Source organism: Lethenteron reissneri, chromosome 46 (genome assembly GCF_015708825.2).
Source record: "Lethenteron reissneri isolate LAM-NWPU_2019-01 chromosome 46, ASM1570882v1, whole genome shotgun sequence".
Taxonomy (NCBI): domain Eukaryota; kingdom Metazoa; phylum Chordata; class Hyperoartia; order Petromyzontiformes; family Petromyzontidae; genus Lethenteron; species Lethenteron reissneri.
In genome coordinates, this window is record NC_083824.1 from 9,610,778 (window position 1) to 9,632,394 (window position 21,617).

Genomic DNA, 21,617 nt, shown 5'->3' on the forward strand with positions numbered 1-21,617 from the left:
ATTAGCAGGCGGTGTGCCAAATGTGTGTTTTCCTCCCACCGTTATTCCTAAATTTCTGCCCACGTTCGTTTTCTGCTTAAATTCCAGTACACAAATTGAGGTTGTACGATACTTTGCTAAGCCAAATCAAAGTACAATGTGAGCTCATTTTGGCCGAGCCAAATGGTTTCACGAAGGACGCTCGTTTGTGTGTCCGCCCCGCGACTTTAGCTAACTGAGCAATCAACTTTTCCAAGTGTTTACTCCTTAGCCTTGGGTTCATCACAACCGTGCCAGGTTGTCACAACTGACCAACATCTGCTGCAAAAACGGAAACAAAAACTCCAGCTAAGTCTTTGACCTGCATCGGTCCGATTAAATGTGTAAATGAACTTTGCATTTGATTACATTTCCCTAATTGGGTTGGCACCTTTGCTCATTTCTATATCCGTGAAACAAACTGTGTTATTAACACATCACTACTACTACCGTTGGGATTTACTGATGTCTGTATTTCTGCTTACATCACTGAAACCAACAGTGAACCAAGCATCAACACTGAGCATTGCGAGATGAGGTTTGAGAAGGCTCGACTTAATTCTTGACGGCAGGCAACCACAATCCGTGCATGGGCTGCGATTCCCCAAGAAAGATGCATTTTTACAGACAAAACGTTTAAAATATTATTTTACACATTACACTGAATGAGAAACTTATTGTAACGAAGAATACTTTGACTAAAAAGCACTTTATTAAAATATATATATTAAGATTTGGTAGGCTCCAGCATCTCCCTGTACAAAACCCCCATTCCCCCCTCTTAAAACGTAATAAATAAACACTTTGCAAAGTTGTATCGATTTATAATAACGAGTTTACAACAAAATCACCACAGCCCCTGTGGCTCCAGCCACCTCTCAACCCACCCCCCACCATTCCCCCACCCCGTACCCCTCACCAATTTACGGTGGAATTCAACAAAATTGTCTTATGGATAGAACAGCACCCACTACAAGAACGTAGAATTTCCACCACTGGCTCAGGGATGTAAACATGAGACTAGTACCACCTCAACACTTGTCCGAACAAGAAACCACTTCTCAGAAATCAAGATTGATCTGTCGAGTGTTCATTGTGCAGTATAACCGAGGAACCGGGGCAAAGAAGCGTCGCAGTCGAGCGCACGGAGGAGGCCTTCTGTCTTTGCAGACAAGGGCTTTGGCGCCACCACTTCCGTCAAGAAGGCCTTCAGTGCGGGCACGTGCTCGTGCAGCGCCATCACCTGTACTAGGTCCTCGGCACAGCGTTCCACCTCCTTGTCCATCTCCGTGGGAGACCAGGGCTTCGGACTTCCGTCCGTCGCAATCATCCGCAGCGCTCTCAGCCCTTCCGTGCAGTCTCCCGGAAGCCATAGGCTCTGCAGAAGCTCCAGGACGTGGTGCAGCCGCAGGTAATCCTGCAGCAGCTGCTTCAGGAGGAAGACGAAAACTGCCGGGTTGGCGCAAGAGGGCAAGGAGTTGTCCGTATCCTGATTTCTCTCTGTGGCGAGCACAAGGGTGGCGGTGGACACACAAGAGACTTGTAATATTTGTCTCCGCAATGACAAGGAAAAACTCGCCTATATACTATTGCATAGGCTTTGGTGGTCGTGCTGTATACCTCTCCGATGTGGTTTTTACGGTCAGTTCCTGAAGCGAAACACTGCACATCGTGCCAAACACCGCACGGCACAACCCATCGGAGAGAGCTTGTGTATTATGTGATTTGAGCCCTTTTGGCAAAACCCTGCCTGATGAGGGCCTCTCCAGGCTCTGGGATATTTGAGCAAATTTCAACCCGGTGCTGGTTGGCAAAGGCGGGGAGCACAGAAATGAGCGTAGAATAATATTTGTATAATACAAGCTGGCAGTATGCTTGCCGTACATATATTTTAGTCGCATACTCATGTAGCAAATGTGTTTCGTTACATGCCTTGAGTACAAGCGTATTATCTTCGGATTCCCAGATACATTGATACAATTTGGCATCATGTAGCATTCAAATGCAACCGCATGTCAAGACGCTGTAAAGAAACAGTGGGCATGTTTTATGGAGCAAATGAAGCACTCAGGTCACACAGGTAGAGGGGGAAAAAGGAACGTATTGAGCGTGGACTTTAGCAGAGGCAGTTGACAGCATGAATGACTGGGAAAATTGAGTTCCAGACAATAGCGGCAGCAGAGGAGAATAAGCGACCTCCCACTGATGAAATCTACTGTGTAGGTTGTGATTGCGCCGAGTAGCTCTCCCCGTGTTTTCGGTTTGTACCGCGTTTTGTTCCGAATGACGTCCAATATTTTTCTCCACGTGCTGGAGGCTTCTTCACGAACTGAATATTTGTGAAGCTGCCAGCACGTACAACTGAATATCCCTGAAGAGCGATAACAATGTAGCTATAACTGGCGCTTTGGGTGGCAGGTTCGTGCCAGAAAGGTGCCACGTGGTAACCAAAAATAAATTGACTTGACTTGGACGAGTTTGAATTAATGAAAAATTGTAATGCAGGGGATGGAGAACTTACGACCTTCATGTTCATTGTATGTGGCCCATGGTCACTTCGAAACGGCCCTTTGGGACATCACGTCGAACAGCATACGGTATAACCCGAAAACGCATCGGAGAGAAGGTTGCATTTGCAGCAGTGACAAAAGTGAGGAGGGACGCTTCGCCGACCGGCGCCGTGCTGGAGCAGGAGGCTGGCGACGTCTCCGTGTCCTCGCGCCAAGGCCTCGGACATCGGCGTACGCCCGTCGACGGCTGCGTGCAGGTCCACGCTCTGGCAGCTCTGCAGGATCTCGCGTACGCACTCCAGGCTGCCGTGGAAGCACGCATCGTGCAGGGGAGTCCAACCGGCGCAGTCTGTAGTCAAGCGCACCGGGGCAATCGGGGCTTAGCTCCCAGACACCCCAATTAACTCTCCAGATGCAACGATGCACTCAAAAGCTGGCGGGGGGGGGGGGGGGGGGGTGTGTCGGAAACGGTGCCAATACGCTCAGAAAGCAGAGTCAGTACGAACTCAAAAAATACCAGAACACAGCTGGCAATATCTTTTCGGTAGGTTATAGCGCACTTGGCCGAAACACGAGAAGCAAAAAAAAAGTGCACACGAGTGAAGGCAATAATTTATGCGGCGGCTAGGCTCGGCGCGATACATGTGTAAGCAATGAAAAACACGGGGCGCCCTTGACAAGCGGAGCAGAGCGCCGGAGCGAGCACGCCGCGGCGGCGGCAGCGGAGTGGTTGCGTGGCGGCACGGACCCTGCACGTTGATGTCTGTGCCAGGAATCTCCAGCAGCTGCTTCAGCTTTGCGACGTCATTCTTTATACAAGCCTTGTGCAGCCGGGTCTCACCTGTGGCGTACGATACAGTTACACGCACGGGGTATTTCTTAAGCACGGCTGTAACCGATACGTTATTTTCGTTAGCCGGCTCTGCAAACAAAAAGCCCATAAGTTAAAACTTCAAAGCGCGACTGCCAACGCGCATTTAGATGAGGCAAAAGCACTGTGAACCGCTTTCACAGAAATTGTTAAATATGCAGCGTGGTCATGTGAAAACAAAAATATCAATTGCAATTTTGCAACAACAAAAAAAAGGCAATTTAAGAGGTATCACAAGCAATTTGGGACCGCTACGTTTTGAAAACGTGAACCAGATTTTATTCCGTTTAATTATGTTTTTCAAGCGATTTGACTTCACTGTGTTTTATTAAAGGCATTTTTTGACAAAAATTGGACAACGAAAGGGAAAATAAACAGTATAATGCTGCACCCGGTGTGAAACGTCTAGAAAATGTTACGCTGAAAAGCGCGTACAAAGAGTGTGCTGCCCAAGCGGTTTCGTAAACAGACAGGGAAAAAGAAAAGAAAGATGTATTAATGAACGTATCCACCATAGCTGTATTACAAAATCCCCTTCAGACTTCAACTTTCTTCTGGGGTCACTGTGCAAAAATGTTGCGCATGGAAATAATTTTCTTAACAGCCATGTGATCGAGATGCAGTGCACCTGCAACGTCAGTGAACTGGGCTGACAGCTCTCTGCTGAAGTTTAAAACCGCTCGGATTAAAAAAATATATACTTTCTTGTTATGTCGATTCCACCGAGGAAGGGGCGGGGGGGGGGTGGTAGTAAGGGAGGGGGGGGGAGAAAAAAGGTCAAAGCGAAATGCAATGATGGATGTCTCTTTGCAACCATAAAGCACCATGGGTAACGGAACACCGTTTTACAAAGAAAATTATATTCTGAAAAGTAGTCTGGGCAACGGCGGCGACTGGAAGGGGACGTGTGGAGTGATTTTAATTTTTTGCACGTTCAACAGAAAACCTCGGTGCCGTTCACGGTGCACGGTGAAGCCAAGCCGAGTGATCACCGACCCACCGTACTGTACACGGCACGGCAGCCTTGTACTCCTGGGGAATGCAAGCTCCTATCATCGTTGGGGGAAATACCCGGTGGTGTATGTATTGTTAGTTTGAGCACCTGCAGTGCAATCGTTTCATAAGTGCGTCTCTTGTGGCTGCTGCCTTTACGTTCGTGCGGCAGCATTACCCTTGCTGTTGATGCTCTTGCAAGCGCTGCTGAGTGCGTCCCTATCGATGGTCTCCAGTGTGTTTACATCCGTCTCCTTGGATTGCTTCCTCAACCGTCCCACCAAGCCATCGTACCTACCAAAACAAAGCGCACGTGTTTTGAGCAGACTCGCCGCGGGCAGCAACAAAAACTTACCGTTAAAATTAATGATTACCGAAGCAATTCGTAAAGGTGTATTGCGGGAAGATAAACTTAAAAGCAGCCATCAAGTCCACCACTGGTCCATCTGATTGTTTTCACGTAATTATATTTGCATGTTGTAAGCTAATAGCCGAAAACTAGATTAACAGAAGTTAACCCTTTCCCATTGCGATGACGTACGTGTACGTCATCAGTTTTTCTTCTGATTCCGTTCCTATGACATAAGTGTACGTACGTGTATGCCATTGGAACGGAACTAAAATAAAAAATGAAATAACTTTATCGCTACCGAGGCTCCCACAAGGCGATGCGGGAGGCCGTGGCACAGTTTGGCGCCAGCTATCATACAGTGCGGTCGTGTCGCTACAGTTCTCTGCGTTGAGTACAATGCCTTTAAAAACAATTCCGCTACTCCTCCCTAAATAAAATTAACGTGAACCGCTTACGTGTTCCGAGATTCAGCGGTGAACAGGACCCACCCTGCAACTTGCAGACGTCTCGTAATGGGAAAGAGTTAATCTTACCCAGCCTCGCCACTATTGCCCAATGCCACGTCAATATATAAATCAAAAGCCATGATCTATCTCCTGCCAGATGAAGCCCTCTCAGAGTCGTTACCATCCCTAAAGGGCTACGGATGCCATAATTCCATCTAGATACTGGACAGGAGCTGATCGCATCACTCCATCTCCACACTGGTCATCCTCTTGGGCATGCTTTCTCCGTTGGCTGCCATTCTATTGTTAGTTTCGGGCCATCATTTCTTCTGGCTGCACATCCTGCCCAAAGCCCATACGTGTTTATTAACAGCACGACGTTGCATAGAAAAAGTAACAGATTTCTGTGGACGACGTCCATTCTAATTTGCCGACGCATGAACGGCAATCGAACCCCGCGAGCGAATGCTTGGGAAAGTTTTGTGGGCGCGCAAAAACTGGTCGCTGCATGAGCGAGGCGCGCGATGCCATGCGGTGATGAACTCACAGCGACAAATTGTCCACTTCACCCGTCGCAGAATAGCACCTGCCCTGCTGTTGGCTCACCCGCTCCGCACTGAATCTCTTGATGCAGAAGTAAGCGGTTTTCTGTGGAGGCGTCAGAGACATTCCAAGCAAATGCTCCTATTCAGTCAGCACCGAGCAATTAACTATTCTCCACCAAGCCGGGATTATTTAAGGTGAGCGCACAAAACGCACGTTCGTTTCTTTCTCTCACGGATATTGAGCGCTCTTGAATTGAATAATTGCGTTTATCTATGGGTGGAATGATGCATTCATTCATTAATATCAATTCTTAAGGCCATGCAACATGCATCAAATTTGCACACTTAAGAATATTTTTCAGAGAGTGTAAGCTGTCATGGATTTCCATCACTGCCTGCAACCACTCGAGGTTTGCATATTTAATCGAATTTTAACCCTAGTTCATTTCAAGTATTACTGTCAAATTTGCTCATGGACTGTGATATTTGATGTTTTGTCCACATTACTTAAATGTAAATGTGTACAGCATCTAGAGTTGCTTATAGTACTTAGACGCTATATACATTTTTTGTATTATTATTACCAAACATAGCAATGCCAAAATAGAATTTATTCTCGAATGGCATTGAGAAAATTAAGTGAATCTACAAGCGGTGAATCGTTAATTGTCTATTGATAACACTGTCCACTCTCGATTATCGAGGGTAATGCGGGTAGGGATAGCTCAGAACAAACCAAAAGATAGACAATGCATCATGAGACCTCCTTGTCGGTACCAAAATATCAAAATAGGTTTTTCCCTTTTTTTCTGGCAACAAAACTGAAACATTTTTACAAGCACCGTTTGAGACGAGGCTCAAAAGAAAGCTGTCTCTGGTGTGGACCAATTAGTTTCAAGGGCAATGAATATATTATCAGAGTAGGTTTTTTGTTTGCATTCTGACCACAAGTATTGTGGTTAACGCAGAAACGATTCCTTGTAAAAAGGTTTCAGTTTTGTTGCCAGAAAAAAGGGGAAAAACCTATTCTTATAGACAATGCATACAACACATAATACCAATTAGGCATAAAAAACATCTTAATGTTTACTTACGCAAGAACATAATCAGTTTACTTGCTGAGTGAGGAGCAGCTAATAATCGAATCGGGGCACGAAGATAATTTGTACCCACGTTTGTCGCAAATCTTGCGGTTAATCGGCAGCATGGATAATACCCCTCAACACATTTGATTGCATGGATCTTATACAACGTACAAGAGGGGTGGGCTACTTACAATCTTCGAGAGGCTGATGGGCATCTTCATGACTTCCGATTTGTTTTGCACGAACATGTGCCACAGCAGCATGTCGCACATGTGCATCCGCAGCCAGGGCGACGTGAGGCTTGTCACGAGGGTCTCCAGGGCAGGCTGCGGGAAATCTGCGCGGGCAACAAATTCACAGGGCTGAGAAGCGATACCCCACTTTTTCCCCGCTGGCACCTCCGATGAGTCAACGTGGGGCCATCACAGTAAGGGTGGTTTTCCGCTGGCTATTTTCCATACTGTCCTGGAACCAAACTGTGACGCTCTGGTCTCGCAAGGCCACCTGAATCTGGCTCGAGGCCAAGGAGAGCCCGGGTGGTGGCACCAATGACCCTTCCATTGCATGTGATGCAGTGGAACACCGTTAGTCACGTCGTCATCTACACTCGTCTCCGCTCGTAAACTGCGTGTGACGCGGCATCACCGCATCGTCTTCACGCATCTCGACACGTTCATCGTGCGTGACGTCAGCAGCACGGCTCGGCGTCTGCAGTGTTACCCACTGCCGGTGCCTCCTGAGCCGCACTGAGCTGCTGGTCCCGGCACAGCTTGGATGTGCGGGGTAAAAGAGGTACAAATGCCAGGGTGAAAGCGAAAGCCATACAAGCAACTCAAAGTGTGTGTCGGCAGACATGAGGCACGCTCACATCTTTGCACGCTGTCAAGTCAAGCCCTGTTGGCCTCACAACATGGACATGCAGTTTCCTTGTTCTACCTGAGCACTCTATGGCCATCTGGTTGGCATGCTTTTGTATGTCCTCCATGGCTCTGCCTCGGTTCCACAGGAGGCTGAACTCCAGCACGACCCCTAGCAAGCACTGCACCAGCCGCAGCAGCTGGTATTCTTCTTGCCGAGTTGCACAAACCTGCCCATTCGGAGCAGAGTAAGGATACGGATTTGCATGTATATTGCTGTTGCTTAAAAGACTAAGAACATCAAAGCAGCTTACATCGCATTTCATGTCAATCCTTTTCAGTGCCCTGTGGCAGTCAAACCAAGGCGACACCCAGTGGCAACCATCCCTACACGGCACTAGGTGTACATGGCACTGGCTGGCAAAATAATTAAGTGTGGCATGTGTCTACACGTACAATCAATGTACAAGCTTAATTGTAGCATTACTCCCTTACTGCCCATCCATATGGCCATACACCTCATCCATGATGCAGTAAGTACATGCATACAGCCCTTAAGTCAATCCACTGCTGGATGAGGGACTTCCCACACTGTGCAAGTCCTAGTTATGTAACCCCACTTCGTGAAGTTGGTTTGAGCGGGACGGGTGAAGGAGTGGACCAAAGATATGCAATCATAGAAGTACAGGGGGAAAATAATTTTTACTCCACTGCACTTTGCTACCCACCATGTAGCCATGCAGCCTCTAACACTTCTAATGCATGGTGGTCACCAGTCCAAGCACTATTCAGGCTCAATCCTGGTTAGCTTCTGAGATTGGGCACATTCAGATTTGGTCTCGTTCACTTGGAGGTAGTTTACCAGTCGTATACTAATGGGTACATTGTATGCACCTCACTAATGCATTGATCCTTGTTTGCAAGGATTAATGCATTGGCCCTTGTTTGCAAGGCTTAATGCATTAGCTTCAAGTGCAGCAAAACGTTCGACATTGTGCTGAACAACACATGGTACAACCTGAACACACATAAGAAAGCTATACAGCAGCAAAGGCAAGACACACTATGCAGTAACTGAGTCACATACCCATGCAAGGCATGATTATTAACGTTTCCAGGTCAGAAAAGGGTTCACCCCGTCCACAGGACGGGCTGGCACCACCTTGCATAAAACATAACCCGGGCGATGCGCGAAGTAAGTCGCAGCGCACGTACACTGTTGTTGTCTTGCTGTGGCGTACGGCGGCAGCAGGCGGATCGCAGCTGAACCATGAAGAAGTCGAACTTGTTGGGCGCCAGCGTGACAGAGCCGGAGGAGATGCAGAAGACCTGCACTAAGACCGACGACCTGTTTGGTCGCGAGCAGTGCGATCCTCTCTCCGTCGCCCTGCTGGTCACACAGTGGTGCCACTTACATTTATCCACAAATACAGGCATCGGCAGCACCACTTTCATTCAAAGCGCAATCACATGCACCGGCGGCGCGACTTCCATTTAAGCACAAATACAGACTTCACTTAGCCATACGCGAGAAGATGAAGATAGGCATTCATAGTGCCCACGTGTGTGAGAGTGCATTACGCGTGATTTAAAAGCATGCTCTCTGCAGGCAAATGCATTTGTGTCAATTGTGATGATTATTTTTGGACCGTGTGAGATGTGGCTTTTTTTCTTTTCAGCGGAACCATGCATGATATCGTGAATGTGCATCATTTAATGCTATTTCCTTCTGCTTCAGTACAGTGCGTACAATCAAACATCACATAAACAGTACCGCTATAGAGTAAAACTGGCACGCGTGTAATATCTTGCCGCCAGTGTGTGTCGTCGCGCTCTCATGCTTCTCGTTGAGACGGGGCCACGCGACATGTGCATTGCCAGGGGCAAGGATATAAAACACAAATAGCTCAGTTTCGCTGAAATAATTTGCAATACTCATTTAAAGTAAATTACCTAATTAAGACGAGTAATTAAGTGCTTTGATGGGCATGTGCTGTTCACGATTGGTGGCTGTGTATTTGAGTATTTATCTCCCGCAATAGCATTGGGACCTGTAGCTCCAGTACAGCTGATAGTGCCGTGTTCCATAACAGAACCTTGGAAGCTGCAGACTTGATTGTCAGTAAACGCTTCTGATCAGGCAATGAAATACATCAGGTTGCCATAAGAAATACACTTGACATAAGAAATATACCTGATCAAGTCATGTCATAGAATTGAAAAGACATTTAGAGAATAACAACGGATATAACATATGCAACGTATGTTCATTAGCTGCAAGTACCTTGTGTTCAGTTCAAAGAGCTCAGCTTCAAACAGTTTACAAAAGCAGACCAAGAGCTGGCTGTAGACCTGCTGCTTTTGTCTGGTGCGGTCATCCCCATTCATGCAGGTGCTGCGCCGACACACACACACACACAAGGGACATGCACTTCACCGCTACATCCCAGCACGCAGCCCAAGTAACCATGTGCTCCAACCAACAGCTTAACACCATGACGTAACGCCCCCCCCCCACCCGCCGCCCCCCACCCCACCCCCAGCACCCCACACCCCCAGCCAGCGCTCTCGAAACGCCCATCACCACGGTCTACAAATTCTGCAGCCTAATCACTCAATTACAATATCTGAGAGCCAAGTGTTGTACCTGATGAGGGTCTTAAGCAGAGCCCAGCAGCCCTCGCAATCCTCCGTGTCGTCAGGCATGCGGAGAAGCCACAGGTAATAATCGCTAAACTGCCAGTGGACCCAAGGAGGGTAAATTGCCAGCAGCAAATCGAAAATTCTGCAGAATTGCTCCATTAGCTTCTTGTCGTTTTTCTGCAGAGACACATTGTTTTCGCAATTACACGGGCTGCATATTTGGGCAACCGGCGGTGAAGCAGCAGTGTAATGATAACAGTAAACTGACCATTTTGGGGAGAATGGTGCACAAAGCAATATCAAACAACATGTGGTTATGCTGCCGACTGCTCAAACACAATGATTTTATGCCGATAGCAAAGCTGGGATTACCATTTTCTCGCTAAATGTATCAGAAACAAAGGCTAGTGCGGAAATTGCTTTGGCGCGAACTCACAACTTTATTTAAATGCCCTCAAAAGTGTGAGAGAAAAAAAGCATCAACAAAAAAAGACGAAGATCTCGCTTGTTCACAACCGATTTGTATTCCGAAGGCGAAAGTGTTGTTCGTGAACAATTTATTGAGGTCAGCTCAGCACAGGAGGTGGGAGCAGGCGGCCAGCATGATTCCTGGTGTTACCCTGACAAAGAAGCGCGATGGACTCTTGGTGAACAGCCCTTACTCCACTTGTTTGTAACAGAATTAGTCAACATGAATTAAGCTCTTGGACTAAAGGACATTAATAAGCCGCGTTCACAAAGCGGCCGCGCTGGTTGGTGCCGGGGGGGTTCGAAGTTTTGAAATCCCTTTGAAGTTGCGCTGGGTTTACGCCAGCGTTTCTGTGCACTGCAGATACTAAAACTATCCCGGGAAGGCGCTCAGACTGCTGACTAGACAAAGCTTAGAAAGCACCTCCGCCGGCATGTTAAGTTGCGCTACACCAGACATTTATGTCCGCTTTGTCCTTCCCTTACCCACGTTAATGTGCACTTGAGTACCAGCATTCAGTTCCTTTATGGCCTCCGTGTGAATAGAGCCCCGCAGTAATTAAGAAGTGACGGGGAGGGAACCTCTTACCTTCAGAATGTGCTTTAGAATGTTCTGTAGTGTGCCTGCAGGAGGGCAATAGAGAGGTGACCTTGTCAGGTAGCCCTCAACCTCTTGCAAAGCCTCAAAATAAAAACCACATTCCACCAGGCTCTCCATTTTCTTAGCCGTCAATTCATCCAACAGCCACTGCTTTCCCTTCAGAGCAACCAAGAAAACAAGAGAGAACGCTTCAACAAAAACACGCGCACACGTTCGAGCGTTACATTCAGCTCACAAATAAGCATACCTCTGAAAAGCTGATCGGGTGGATCCGAACGTAGCCTGACGTAATGCTAACATAAGAACTCTAAGGGAGAGGGAGGGAGGGAGAGAAGAGAGAAAATCATTAATTGCTGCGAACCTCAAGGAAATGTTAAATTACGCTTCGATGAAGTTCTGGGTGGAACACATACAATAAAGCCTCGCATATCCGACCGTCACAAATCCACCCGAACTAATTAACCACCTACAACATATAGTGCGTGCTTTCGTATTTGCAGATGTTCACAACCCAAACATTTCACATACAGTACTGCATTTTTATAATCTTGAATATACTGACTTACTTCTAAAGCACAGTAAAGCATTTTCCATGTGCTTTAAAGCGGTGTGCACTGTATTGTTGTTCGCCAACATATTTGTACACGGTGAAAACGTCACAGATGTTGACATTCCCGACTATGCATCAGTCCACAGCAAGCCGGATATATACGACGTTGTACTGTACTCTGTAGCACACTCACATAAAAACGACTGCGGTTTTATGTCGGCAGAGCGTGGGCAAAAATCCCGCGATGAGCAAACACCACGCGCATTACCGAGGCCAATTAAAAACAAATAAGCAATTTGCACTACATTTTAGGCTCGAGTCACACCATGCCTTCATCAACACACAATTTCCATACTGATTCACAAAGTCGGCATAGCATACCTTATTAGATGTGCTCAAGACGTTCTGGATTATTGTACGCATTTCGTTTTCTGGGTCAACGGCACGCGTCTGGGAGGAAAGGTGGTTTTGCTCGCTGCCTGCTGATGCCGGACCCAGGCAATGTGTGAATGCTGGGGGGTTGCTGAACATGCTGCAATGTTTGCTCTCGCTGCCACCCTTGCTAGGTCCCTGGGAACACACCAAAGGTACATTAAGGTTTATAACAAGCTATAGAATCACATCCTAGTATGTGAAACAGACTTGTCTACATGCATAAATGATAAATGCAACTTTATAAGTTGGAGCGATTAGACAACACATAATTAATTTTTTTTAAGGTGATTGGTACGATACAATACATGTTCAGACCTTTGTCAATCCACTGCTGGATTAAGCCCTTCCCTTGCCACATCAGTCATTGGAGTTGTTTGACCACACTTCACCACACTGGTAGCCGAGAACAAGTGAAGATATCCCTCAGCACTGTTAGCCAGGGGTATGAATTTATCTCTGGTCACCGGGTTCATAGTGCAGTGCACTAACCACTGTGCCATCATGCCAATCCATTACTAATTTGAGTGTTATAAAATGCTGGTAAAGTCACGTATATAGAAATAAAATAAAAATTGTATTTCTACATATTATTCAACATATTATTTCTACATACCGAAAGAACCAATGAGCATAGTAATTCCTGAAGTCACGAAAGCTTCAATTGGTCCTTACATTTTTCACGTCATAATTTTACTATCAAAATGCAATGATCAATACGTAACCAAAACATTGTAAGCACTGGTTAAGTAAGCCGCCTGTCTCCTCTTAACCTCTCGTGGAGGTAAGCACATGTACCTGACACTGGATTAGGAAGCAAGGAACATCGTGAAACACAATAGCCCCTCCTCCTGAGAAAGCAGTGCACAAAGCAATGAGTATTGGGACAGCTGTGTATGGTGGTGTCGCAAGGGTTATGTATACTGGACATCTGTGATCAAGAGCTTTATAGCTCAAGATTCAAATATTTACTTTCATCACATGGGGTGTAAAACTCCATTCAAATGTGCTTAGTACAAAATCCACGGAGCATTCAGATGACACAATAACATCGGTAACATCTCGACAATACCTGACGCAGATAGTCAGCGATGTATTTCACGCTATAATGGAGGACGTCAAAGCGACTTGACGCTGAGGGATTTGTGTCGCAGTTGATATCGTTGAGTACGTGTGTGACCACAGCGTCGGAGGTTGGCAGACTCCCTTCGTACACCACAGCCTTCCCTGCTTTCAGTATCCTATGTGCAAAAGGAAACCCACATCCCATGGAAAATGTACACATAGCAACAAAACCCTTCGCAGATATGTAAATATACACTTAAATGGTTGAACAGGTTAGTCCTAGTTTATTGGTTGTACTAGATGGTTATGTTTGCTTATAATACTTTTAACATAATGTAACATAATTGCACATTCGTCACAACAGACCACTTATTTTAGGCGCAAGACTGGAGGACATTTTTTAATTCTGACAACTGTTTGATGCAGGGTTGTAAGTACCAACAAAAGGTCATACCCAATTGTTACATGTTGTGGATTGTTCTCCAACCCACATGCGTGCTGAAGAAGTAATACGATGGCATGTTTGTTCACGGGGAAACTTTATTAATTCGCTATGTCGGCTGGAGGAGAGTGCAAGACCCAAAAATCGATTTTTATTCATATTGGTGGCAAAAACCTCCGTGCTTAAATACGTGTCTTTATTTTATCTTGGCCACCTCTCTGTCCCCATTACCCCAGATAATTGATAGTTGACCAAGCCATCACACAGCGAGCGGCCATGTGAGCTCTGGCAACCGTCACCATATTTGTCCCTGCTGGGGAATATTGAGAATACTGCTCTCCGATGCGTTTTCAAATTGCACCACTTTTGCAACCGAATTAAATTCTTGTTTGGACATGAACTAAAAAAAACTTTCAGCACACGGAGCGAAACAATACGAGTTACAACCCGAAATTACATCTGAGAGCTGTGCAGCACAATAGCAAAAAATACACAAAAGTATTAAGAATATTGCTTGCCTGCAGAACGTAAGTAGCCTGCTCATATCACTTATGTCCAGCACGACTTTCCAGCCCTGGAAGGCTCCCGATGACCCTCCTGACTGGATGTGTCTCCTCCAGTCGCGGGCGACCAGCTCGAAGTCAGATGTGGCACCGCCAGAATTTCCCCACTCATAGAAGCTTTCTTCCAGCCAGAAGCCAGCGCTTGCGCTCTTTCTTAAATAATCCTCCCGCAGAATCCAAACTCCTGCAGGAACACTCACACACACACGGTCCTTCGTTACAAATTGCCTTCACCATGTACAACAGACATGGAACGATTCATCACAACTCCTCCCTTGTCCCCGACACCAGTAATTTTCACATTCTGCGGTAACAAATCCTCATCATCTTAAATTTCGATTTAAAGCTTTCGTGACTGCAGGGATTCATCTTCTTGGTTCTTTGGATAAAGTCACGTAGAATGGAAATAATAAAATAAGTAAATTAAAACATAATAAAATAATTATTTTATTATGTTTTTATTGTCAAATAATTATTTTATTATGTAAAATTTTTATTATTTATTTTATTATTTCCATTCTACGTGACTTTACCATCTTCATCCACTATCAATCCACTGATGGATGTAGCAATCCATATAGCACCTGCAAATGAGCAGATTTCATCGCTCCATCTCCATGGTAAATGTACTCTCAGGCACATTCCCTTCTTTGGCTGTTACTCCGTCAATAGTCTTGACTACCGACAATTATTACTTCTTGCAAAGTGTTCTGCCCAAGCCCACTTACACACTTAAGTGGTTGTGCTTTCGCTACGTTGTCCCCTCCTGAAGAAGGATGCCTGTGTTGCGCCCGAAACGTCGTGATTAAATGTAGTTGTTTTAATTTATTAAATTTAATTTTTTACCTACGTGACTTTACCGAAAAAAACAAAGAGTACAAGGCCACTTACTTAAAAGTCACGAGCTTGCTTTATGTTCTCTAATGGCATTCTCTAAACATGTTCCTCTCTATCTGTAAGTATCTGTAAGTATAATTAACAGCATAACCAAATAATTTAATAATTAATAATAATACATAATTTAGCAAATACATGTGTTCTACTTTCAGTGTTCCTTTCTTTTCTCAGTGTAATTACTTTGTATATGTACATAACATATTAATTACTTCAGTATATCACAAATTGGCCATACATTAATTTGTACTGAATTACCATTTCAAAGTTATGGTAATCCCAGGCATGGATGTTGCATGCTTATTTGCAGTTTTGTTTAAGTATATAAACAGCACCATTCAAACACAGCTCTGCACAAGCACATGTAGCATATATATTATTAATTCCTGTAGATTGTAGATAATTTCATATCATAACAAATATATCACTCATTGAGATTATTAATTTATCTTTGATGGTGCAGTGGTAAGCCCACTGCACTCTGAATCTGGTAACTCGAGTTAGATTACCAGTCTCAGCTAATGAGTAGTGACTTATATATTGGCTTCTCCCACCTTCACCAACACGCATTGACTCGCGTCGTAAAGTATAGTTCAACAACCTCCATAACCAACACGGCATCTGAAGGCCTTTATCCAGATGAAGGGAAAAATAACAATTAACTTGATAAACATGAACACAACACTAGGCCTAACAGTACCAACCACCCCAATGACAAAATTGTATTCATACCTGCAGCACAGGCTGAGAGATATTTCTCACTGTAGTTCGGTTTCGCAATGATCATGTGCGTGCAATCTGTGTCAAAAACCTGAGAAGACCCATGACATAAACAGGAAAAACCATGTCACTTGAGAAGGCAATTGTATAGATCTCATTTTGAACGGTCGTGCGATTAAACTGAGAAATGTTGTATCCACATTTGGGGCCATCCTCCAATGAGTGTTCATCAAATATATATCTTTTTAAACTACCTTTTTCATTATCAGTCAATTAAGCAAATGAAGGTTAAAGATATATTTTAAAGGATATTTGTTGTACTGTCATTGGTGAACAGGCACCGATGCTGCAGTTGTAGCATTTGGTAATTAAATAATGCTGCCACATTTTTTCTTCTTCTAAATTTGGTGGCATGATGCAAATAAACATGCAACATTCTGCCTGTAGCACAGAGGTGGACAAGTGGTGACTTAAGTCAACTTTCTATTAACCACAGCCCAAAATGGAGATTCAACATATGAGGCCCCTTAAAGTAAGAAGTTCAGATTTACTTACATGTATTACTCTTACTTTTTCAACAACGAAGATAAACACTGCTACTACATAATGATCGTGATATAAAAAAAAAACACTTCATCATTCATAAAATATACATTTGTGAAAAAATGTCGATTCAATCTTGTTTTACACCGTTGAAGTATAAAAGGACCAGATGACTGCATAAGAAGTATGCACAAGCACCTTGCCAGGCAAGACGCGTCCCTCCAATTTCAGAATCAACTTCTCCAGCTCAACTTTCATCGTCCACACAAAGCCAGAAATCTGGAAATTCCGGAAATGATCAGGAGGCAGCGCCATCTGCTCCACAAGAAGAATTGTTCAGAGAATTAAACAAACTTGATTTGTGACGCTGCATTGATGGAGGTGCACAACTACAAAACAACAAACAATACAGCATGCATTCGTCAATAACACTGCCCTGAAAGAAAAAACATATCATAGGTGACGTGTCAGGCAAGGACCCTTCATCAGAGCACATAGAGAGGCCAGAGACAGTGGCTAAGCATTAGAGACTGCACTTTACACGATGTGGCCTGATAAAAATCTAGCTCATATTTTTTTTCCAGATAACCAGTTTTTTTAATTCAAATTTTAACAATCAAAATATAAAAAACAAAAATTGTATTAAAGTCAAATTATAATATGACGGTGGCACATTGCATTATGGGAAGAATTGTGTTTGTGAGGTCAATGGATAACATACTTACTAATACATTCCTGGGATCAATTATCATATCAAACAGGAAGAGTCGATGGGACTGTGCGTGTCCTATATTGCTGGACCTTGCAAGTGGGATAGAGGCATTTATGGGAAGCTATTTGAATATAAATCTAACGTGAAAAAGTACACCAAATATTAAACCAAAAATTTACGTGTGTTTCACACTTAATAACAATAAAGCTTTAGGTGAAGGTGAGACATTAAGTTCTACCAGGTGAACAGTATTCGGTTTCATTGTTCTTTTTATGGTCTCATTCCTACCTGAAATTATCAGACTTGATAATGCCTACGTTGACAGAGTGAATCCTCGTGATAATCACACGGGAATTCTTATTCATCCAAAGATTAAAATTTGAACGGGTGGAGGGGGTCAAGGACATGGCAAGTCTATTCTTTAATCCTCATTACAAAAAAAAAGTTTAAAAACATTATCAGTGGTAATGTAAGTTTAATCATTGCCTCCTTGCTGTAAGGCTTATTTGAATATCCCAAGTGGGGATTCCCAATTACCTTCTGTAATGAGTTACCAGCTGCGTGGCTACCCAGTGTGCGGGCAGTGCTATTGTACTGGGGGCCAGAAGAGCGAATGTGCCAGTCAACGAAGAATGGGGTAATCTGACAGGTGGTATCCCATTTCATTCCTTACACCATGCTAGACCACTGAGCATTAGGTACAGCAAACTGTAATAACGATACATCGAAGCATCAAACTTAATTAATGTACATGCATGGAAGTCTCTCAGAAATTATTAAGCGTTATTTCGTTTTTACAAATTACACTCAAACGATATGGGGGAAAAAAAAAACACAAAACAAGGCACGGCCATCGATCCTTCTTAATTCATGGAATCCTTCTGGGTGAGGGCAGTAAATTTTGCTGGCACCCATTGGCCAATGTTGTCTGTCTGGAGCATGGCTGTGTGCTACATCTGATATTAATGCAAAAAACTAACAGGACGCTCTGCTGTGATAGGGTTTAGGGGAAAGGCCAATCTTGTTATCATTGATGCACATACTTTGATGGAGACATGCAATGCAAATGAGGTATGTACCGTATCCTCAGTGTGTTGGATACATGTTTTTGAAATCAATGAACGTGCCAATCCACTGCTAGATGAGTGCCTCCCCACACCGTGCTGGTCATGAGATTATTTGCTCACGCCGTTACCACGCTACTCAGCACGTGTTGGTGAGGCCAGCCAGCACAGACGTGGAAGCACATCGGCCCTCTGCAGACAACAATCTCTGCAAGCCTATAACGCCTGCTATGTACGGAAGGGGTGACAACCAAAGCACTATGGCAGGATCAACGTTACAAAAAAAGTCGTAAATTAAGGCACGTGTTCATCATCTACGCAAATGACAAATTACCACCCTACATGTTTGCTCTATGTATGTGAGATGATATGGTTGATTTTAAAATATATATCTCAACCCCAAAATCTGGCAAGACCCTCCTAAACGTTGATTCAGCGCCGGCTATGGCAGGGATGCGTGTGCTGGCTATGACGATTTCTTTCCAATTCTAATTCAAACATCAATTACACGTAGATTTGTGGCCCAGAACGTGATTGTAACGATGAATAACTTACAGCGCACTAATTGCAATAGAAACATCCGTGGTTTGGCGACGGGGCGTGTGATAATTACGTGAATCGACAAAGTTTTATGTATAAGCAAACCACCACTGCCGCTCCACCTAAGTGCGAATTCTTTGGCTCCTCTCAGCCAAATGACCTCGCGGGACCCCAAAGCAACAGCATTTGGACTTATTTCGACCTTCCCGGGTCTCATCAGCCTGTGAGGCTCGTTAAATACTTTTGGATAAACCAGTGGGGGGTAATCTATATATATAATGGAAATCTATATCTATAAAAGGGAAATTTGTGAATGTGTGTCTGTTCGAAATGTTTAGCATACTTCCCGACATGCTACAAACTTGAAATTTGGCATGTGGGTAGCTTCCAGACTGTACACAATGCAAAAAGTATAAAAATAGACTTTTGTATTTTGGGGGGCGCAATAATGGGTATATTTTGCACGGCAATTGATCCTCACGCGGCAGTGTTACGCAATGTGCCTGCAAGACATCAGCACTCAGGAACCCCCCCCCCCACAACCTCCACCCTCGGCCGGGATATTAATTCAAGACAAGAATCAAAGTGCCTGGCTAAGCCGGGTAGGTAGTTGAAGCTCGTTCTGGATAAAGCAGGGGATTGATTCCCCCATCTCTCAACTATGGGGCCCTTGAACGCACAACATGCATATCGTATAGGCCAAGTCAACATGCGTGATTGTGCGGAAATGTGGACTGCTTCTGTCTCAACATTCAATTCACATTTGATATTTTATTCCGTTCGCCGTATTATTTTTTTCCAAAGCATTATCAATTAATCGCTGTACTTTTCCATTAGTCGGCACGCGTCGTCAGTGTACACACAGGCACGCACGCACCCCCAACGGGTTTAATAACAAACCGCGCACAAACCCGCATGTCAACGAGACACAAGAGTAATCGATTTCCGTCGAAGCGTACCGTGGAGTTGCCCACACACCACCACCACCACTACCACACCGCACGCGCCGCGAACTTCAAAAGCCGCCGGTCGACATCGCCCATTGGGGGTCAACTTGTATCCGGTGACGTCAGCCGCGTTGAGAAATCGTAGACCGGATTAGATTTAAGGGGGCGGGGCTTGGCCAGATCAGCCAATCGCGTCGCGGCTTTAATGTTTGGCTTTGACCAATTGGAGCGCGTTGGAAGCGACGCTAGGCGTGCGAGCGCGCTAGGAAATGTAAACGCACGTTTGTTATAAATGTTTGTTGTTGTTTTGGGGCCGTGCATAAATGACGTCACGCACCTAAAGAGGGGGGGGGGTCAGACATTTGTATGACAAGGGGGTGAGAAATGTGACGTCACATCAAAATGCGAAACTTTAAATAAATATAGACAACACGTTCCACTTAATACTGGTAGGAACCACCTGGTTCCACCAGCCCACAGGGGATTATTGTGTCCGTCCGTCGTGCATCCAAAAATGTGAGGGGTGGGGCTGGGTGGGGAGGGTGGGGAGGGGCTGGGTGGGGGGTGGGAGGGGTGGGGCTGGGTGGGGAGGGGCTGGGTGGGGAGGGTGGGGAGGGTTGGGTGGGGAGGGGCTGGGAGGGGAGGGTGGAGAGGGTGGGGCTGGGTGGGGAGGGTGGGGCTGGGTGGGGGGTGGGAGGGGTGGGGCTGGGTGGGGAGGGTGGGGAGGGGCTGGGAGGGGAGGTGGGGAGGGGCTGGGTGGGGCTGGGTGGGGAGGGGCTGGTCACCCCGTGGTGCCCTTATAAAACTCAACGTTTAACCTACTCACGCCGGCTTGTGCCTGCCAACACAGTCGGCATATTTGCGGAATACACCACGCCGCCGTTGACCCTGGCCATTGACCGAGCAACCCAACGTTCCTACCAGCTCCCTCCGCAGGAATGTGTTTAAATTGACTTTTTAATAAATGTTTTCTCCTACAAAATCAGAGTACAGCGCCACATTAATACGTCCTACAATGACAATAGTTGAAAGCGATTTTTGGGGGGGGGGGGGCAGAGCTTTGTGACGTCATATTTGAGGGGTGGTATGACTTTTTGACGCCGTGTGATGGGGGGGGGGGTAAAAAATCGTCTAAAATCGCGTGACGTCATTTATGGACGGCCCCTAAGCCACTGTTGAGATGTTATTTGTGGCGAGGTGGCTTCTGAAAATTAGTTAAATGGCTCGGTGGGCTTTACCTGGTAGGACAAAAGATAGATAAAAGGGAAATAATAACATAAAAAGAATAAACCAATATTATTAAAAAAAATTATAAATAATAAAACTATATTATTTTATTATTTCCCTTCTACGTGACTTTACCGAAAGAACCAAGAAGATGAATCCCTGCAGTCACGAAAGCTCTAAATCAAAAAATAGATACTGTAGTTGCATATTTTTTACGTGATTAGTTTACATCTCCTATACTCGGAACTGACTCGTGTTTTTGGATGTGTGAAAAAGAGCATTGTAAGCTACTTTGGTTTTTTCGGTAAAGTCACGTAGGTCAAACAATAAAATAAATGAAAACTAAATTAAATCACGACGTTACCTACGTTTTACCGAAAAAAACCGAGTATCAATCCTTGCAATCACGAAAGCTTCAAATCTAGACTGAAGCTTTGTAGTTCATCGGATTCCCTCCAATCACAGGTCCTATGATCACTGTTACATTGTTTTTATAGCTTTATTTTGGTGATTTCGAAAACGTATGGTT

At 45.0% G+C, this 21,617-nt stretch overlaps 1 protein-coding gene across 3 annotated transcripts; it reads right to left on the reverse strand.

Moving 5' to 3' along the window:
- Positions 1-26: 26 nt before the first annotated feature.
- Positions 27-19,973, reverse strand: SLF1 (SMC5-SMC6 complex localization factor 1). 3 transcript variants are annotated; one of them, XM_061570832.1, is made up of 18 exons: positions 19,874-19,973; positions 16,797-16,913; positions 16,068-16,146; positions 14,397-14,625; positions 13,444-13,612; positions 12,321-12,509; positions 11,637-11,696; positions 11,378-11,545; positions 10,325-10,497; positions 9,962-10,072; positions 8,893-9,064; positions 7,757-7,907; positions 7,012-7,157; positions 5,738-5,838; positions 4,571-4,686; positions 3,277-3,369; positions 2,692-2,877; positions 27-1,518 (listed from the first exon to the last, which is right to left on the reverse strand). In XM_061570832.1, exons 2-18 carry the CDS (start codon positions 16,911-16,913, stop codon positions 1,109-1,111), a joined length of 2,670 nt encoding a protein of 889 aa, XP_061426816.1. In that variant the 5' UTR covers positions 19,874-19,973; the 3' UTR covers positions 27-1,108. The 3 variants fall into 3 exon arrangements, with proteins under 3 accessions (XP_061426816.1, XP_061426815.1, XP_061426817.1); XM_061570831.1 differs by having other exon boundaries at positions 8,893-9,067; XM_061570833.1 differs by lacking the exon at positions 19,874-19,973 and having other exon boundaries at positions 8,893-9,067; positions 14,397-14,636; positions 16,797-16,833.
- Between the last annotated feature and the right edge of the window lie 1,644 nt (positions 19,974-21,617).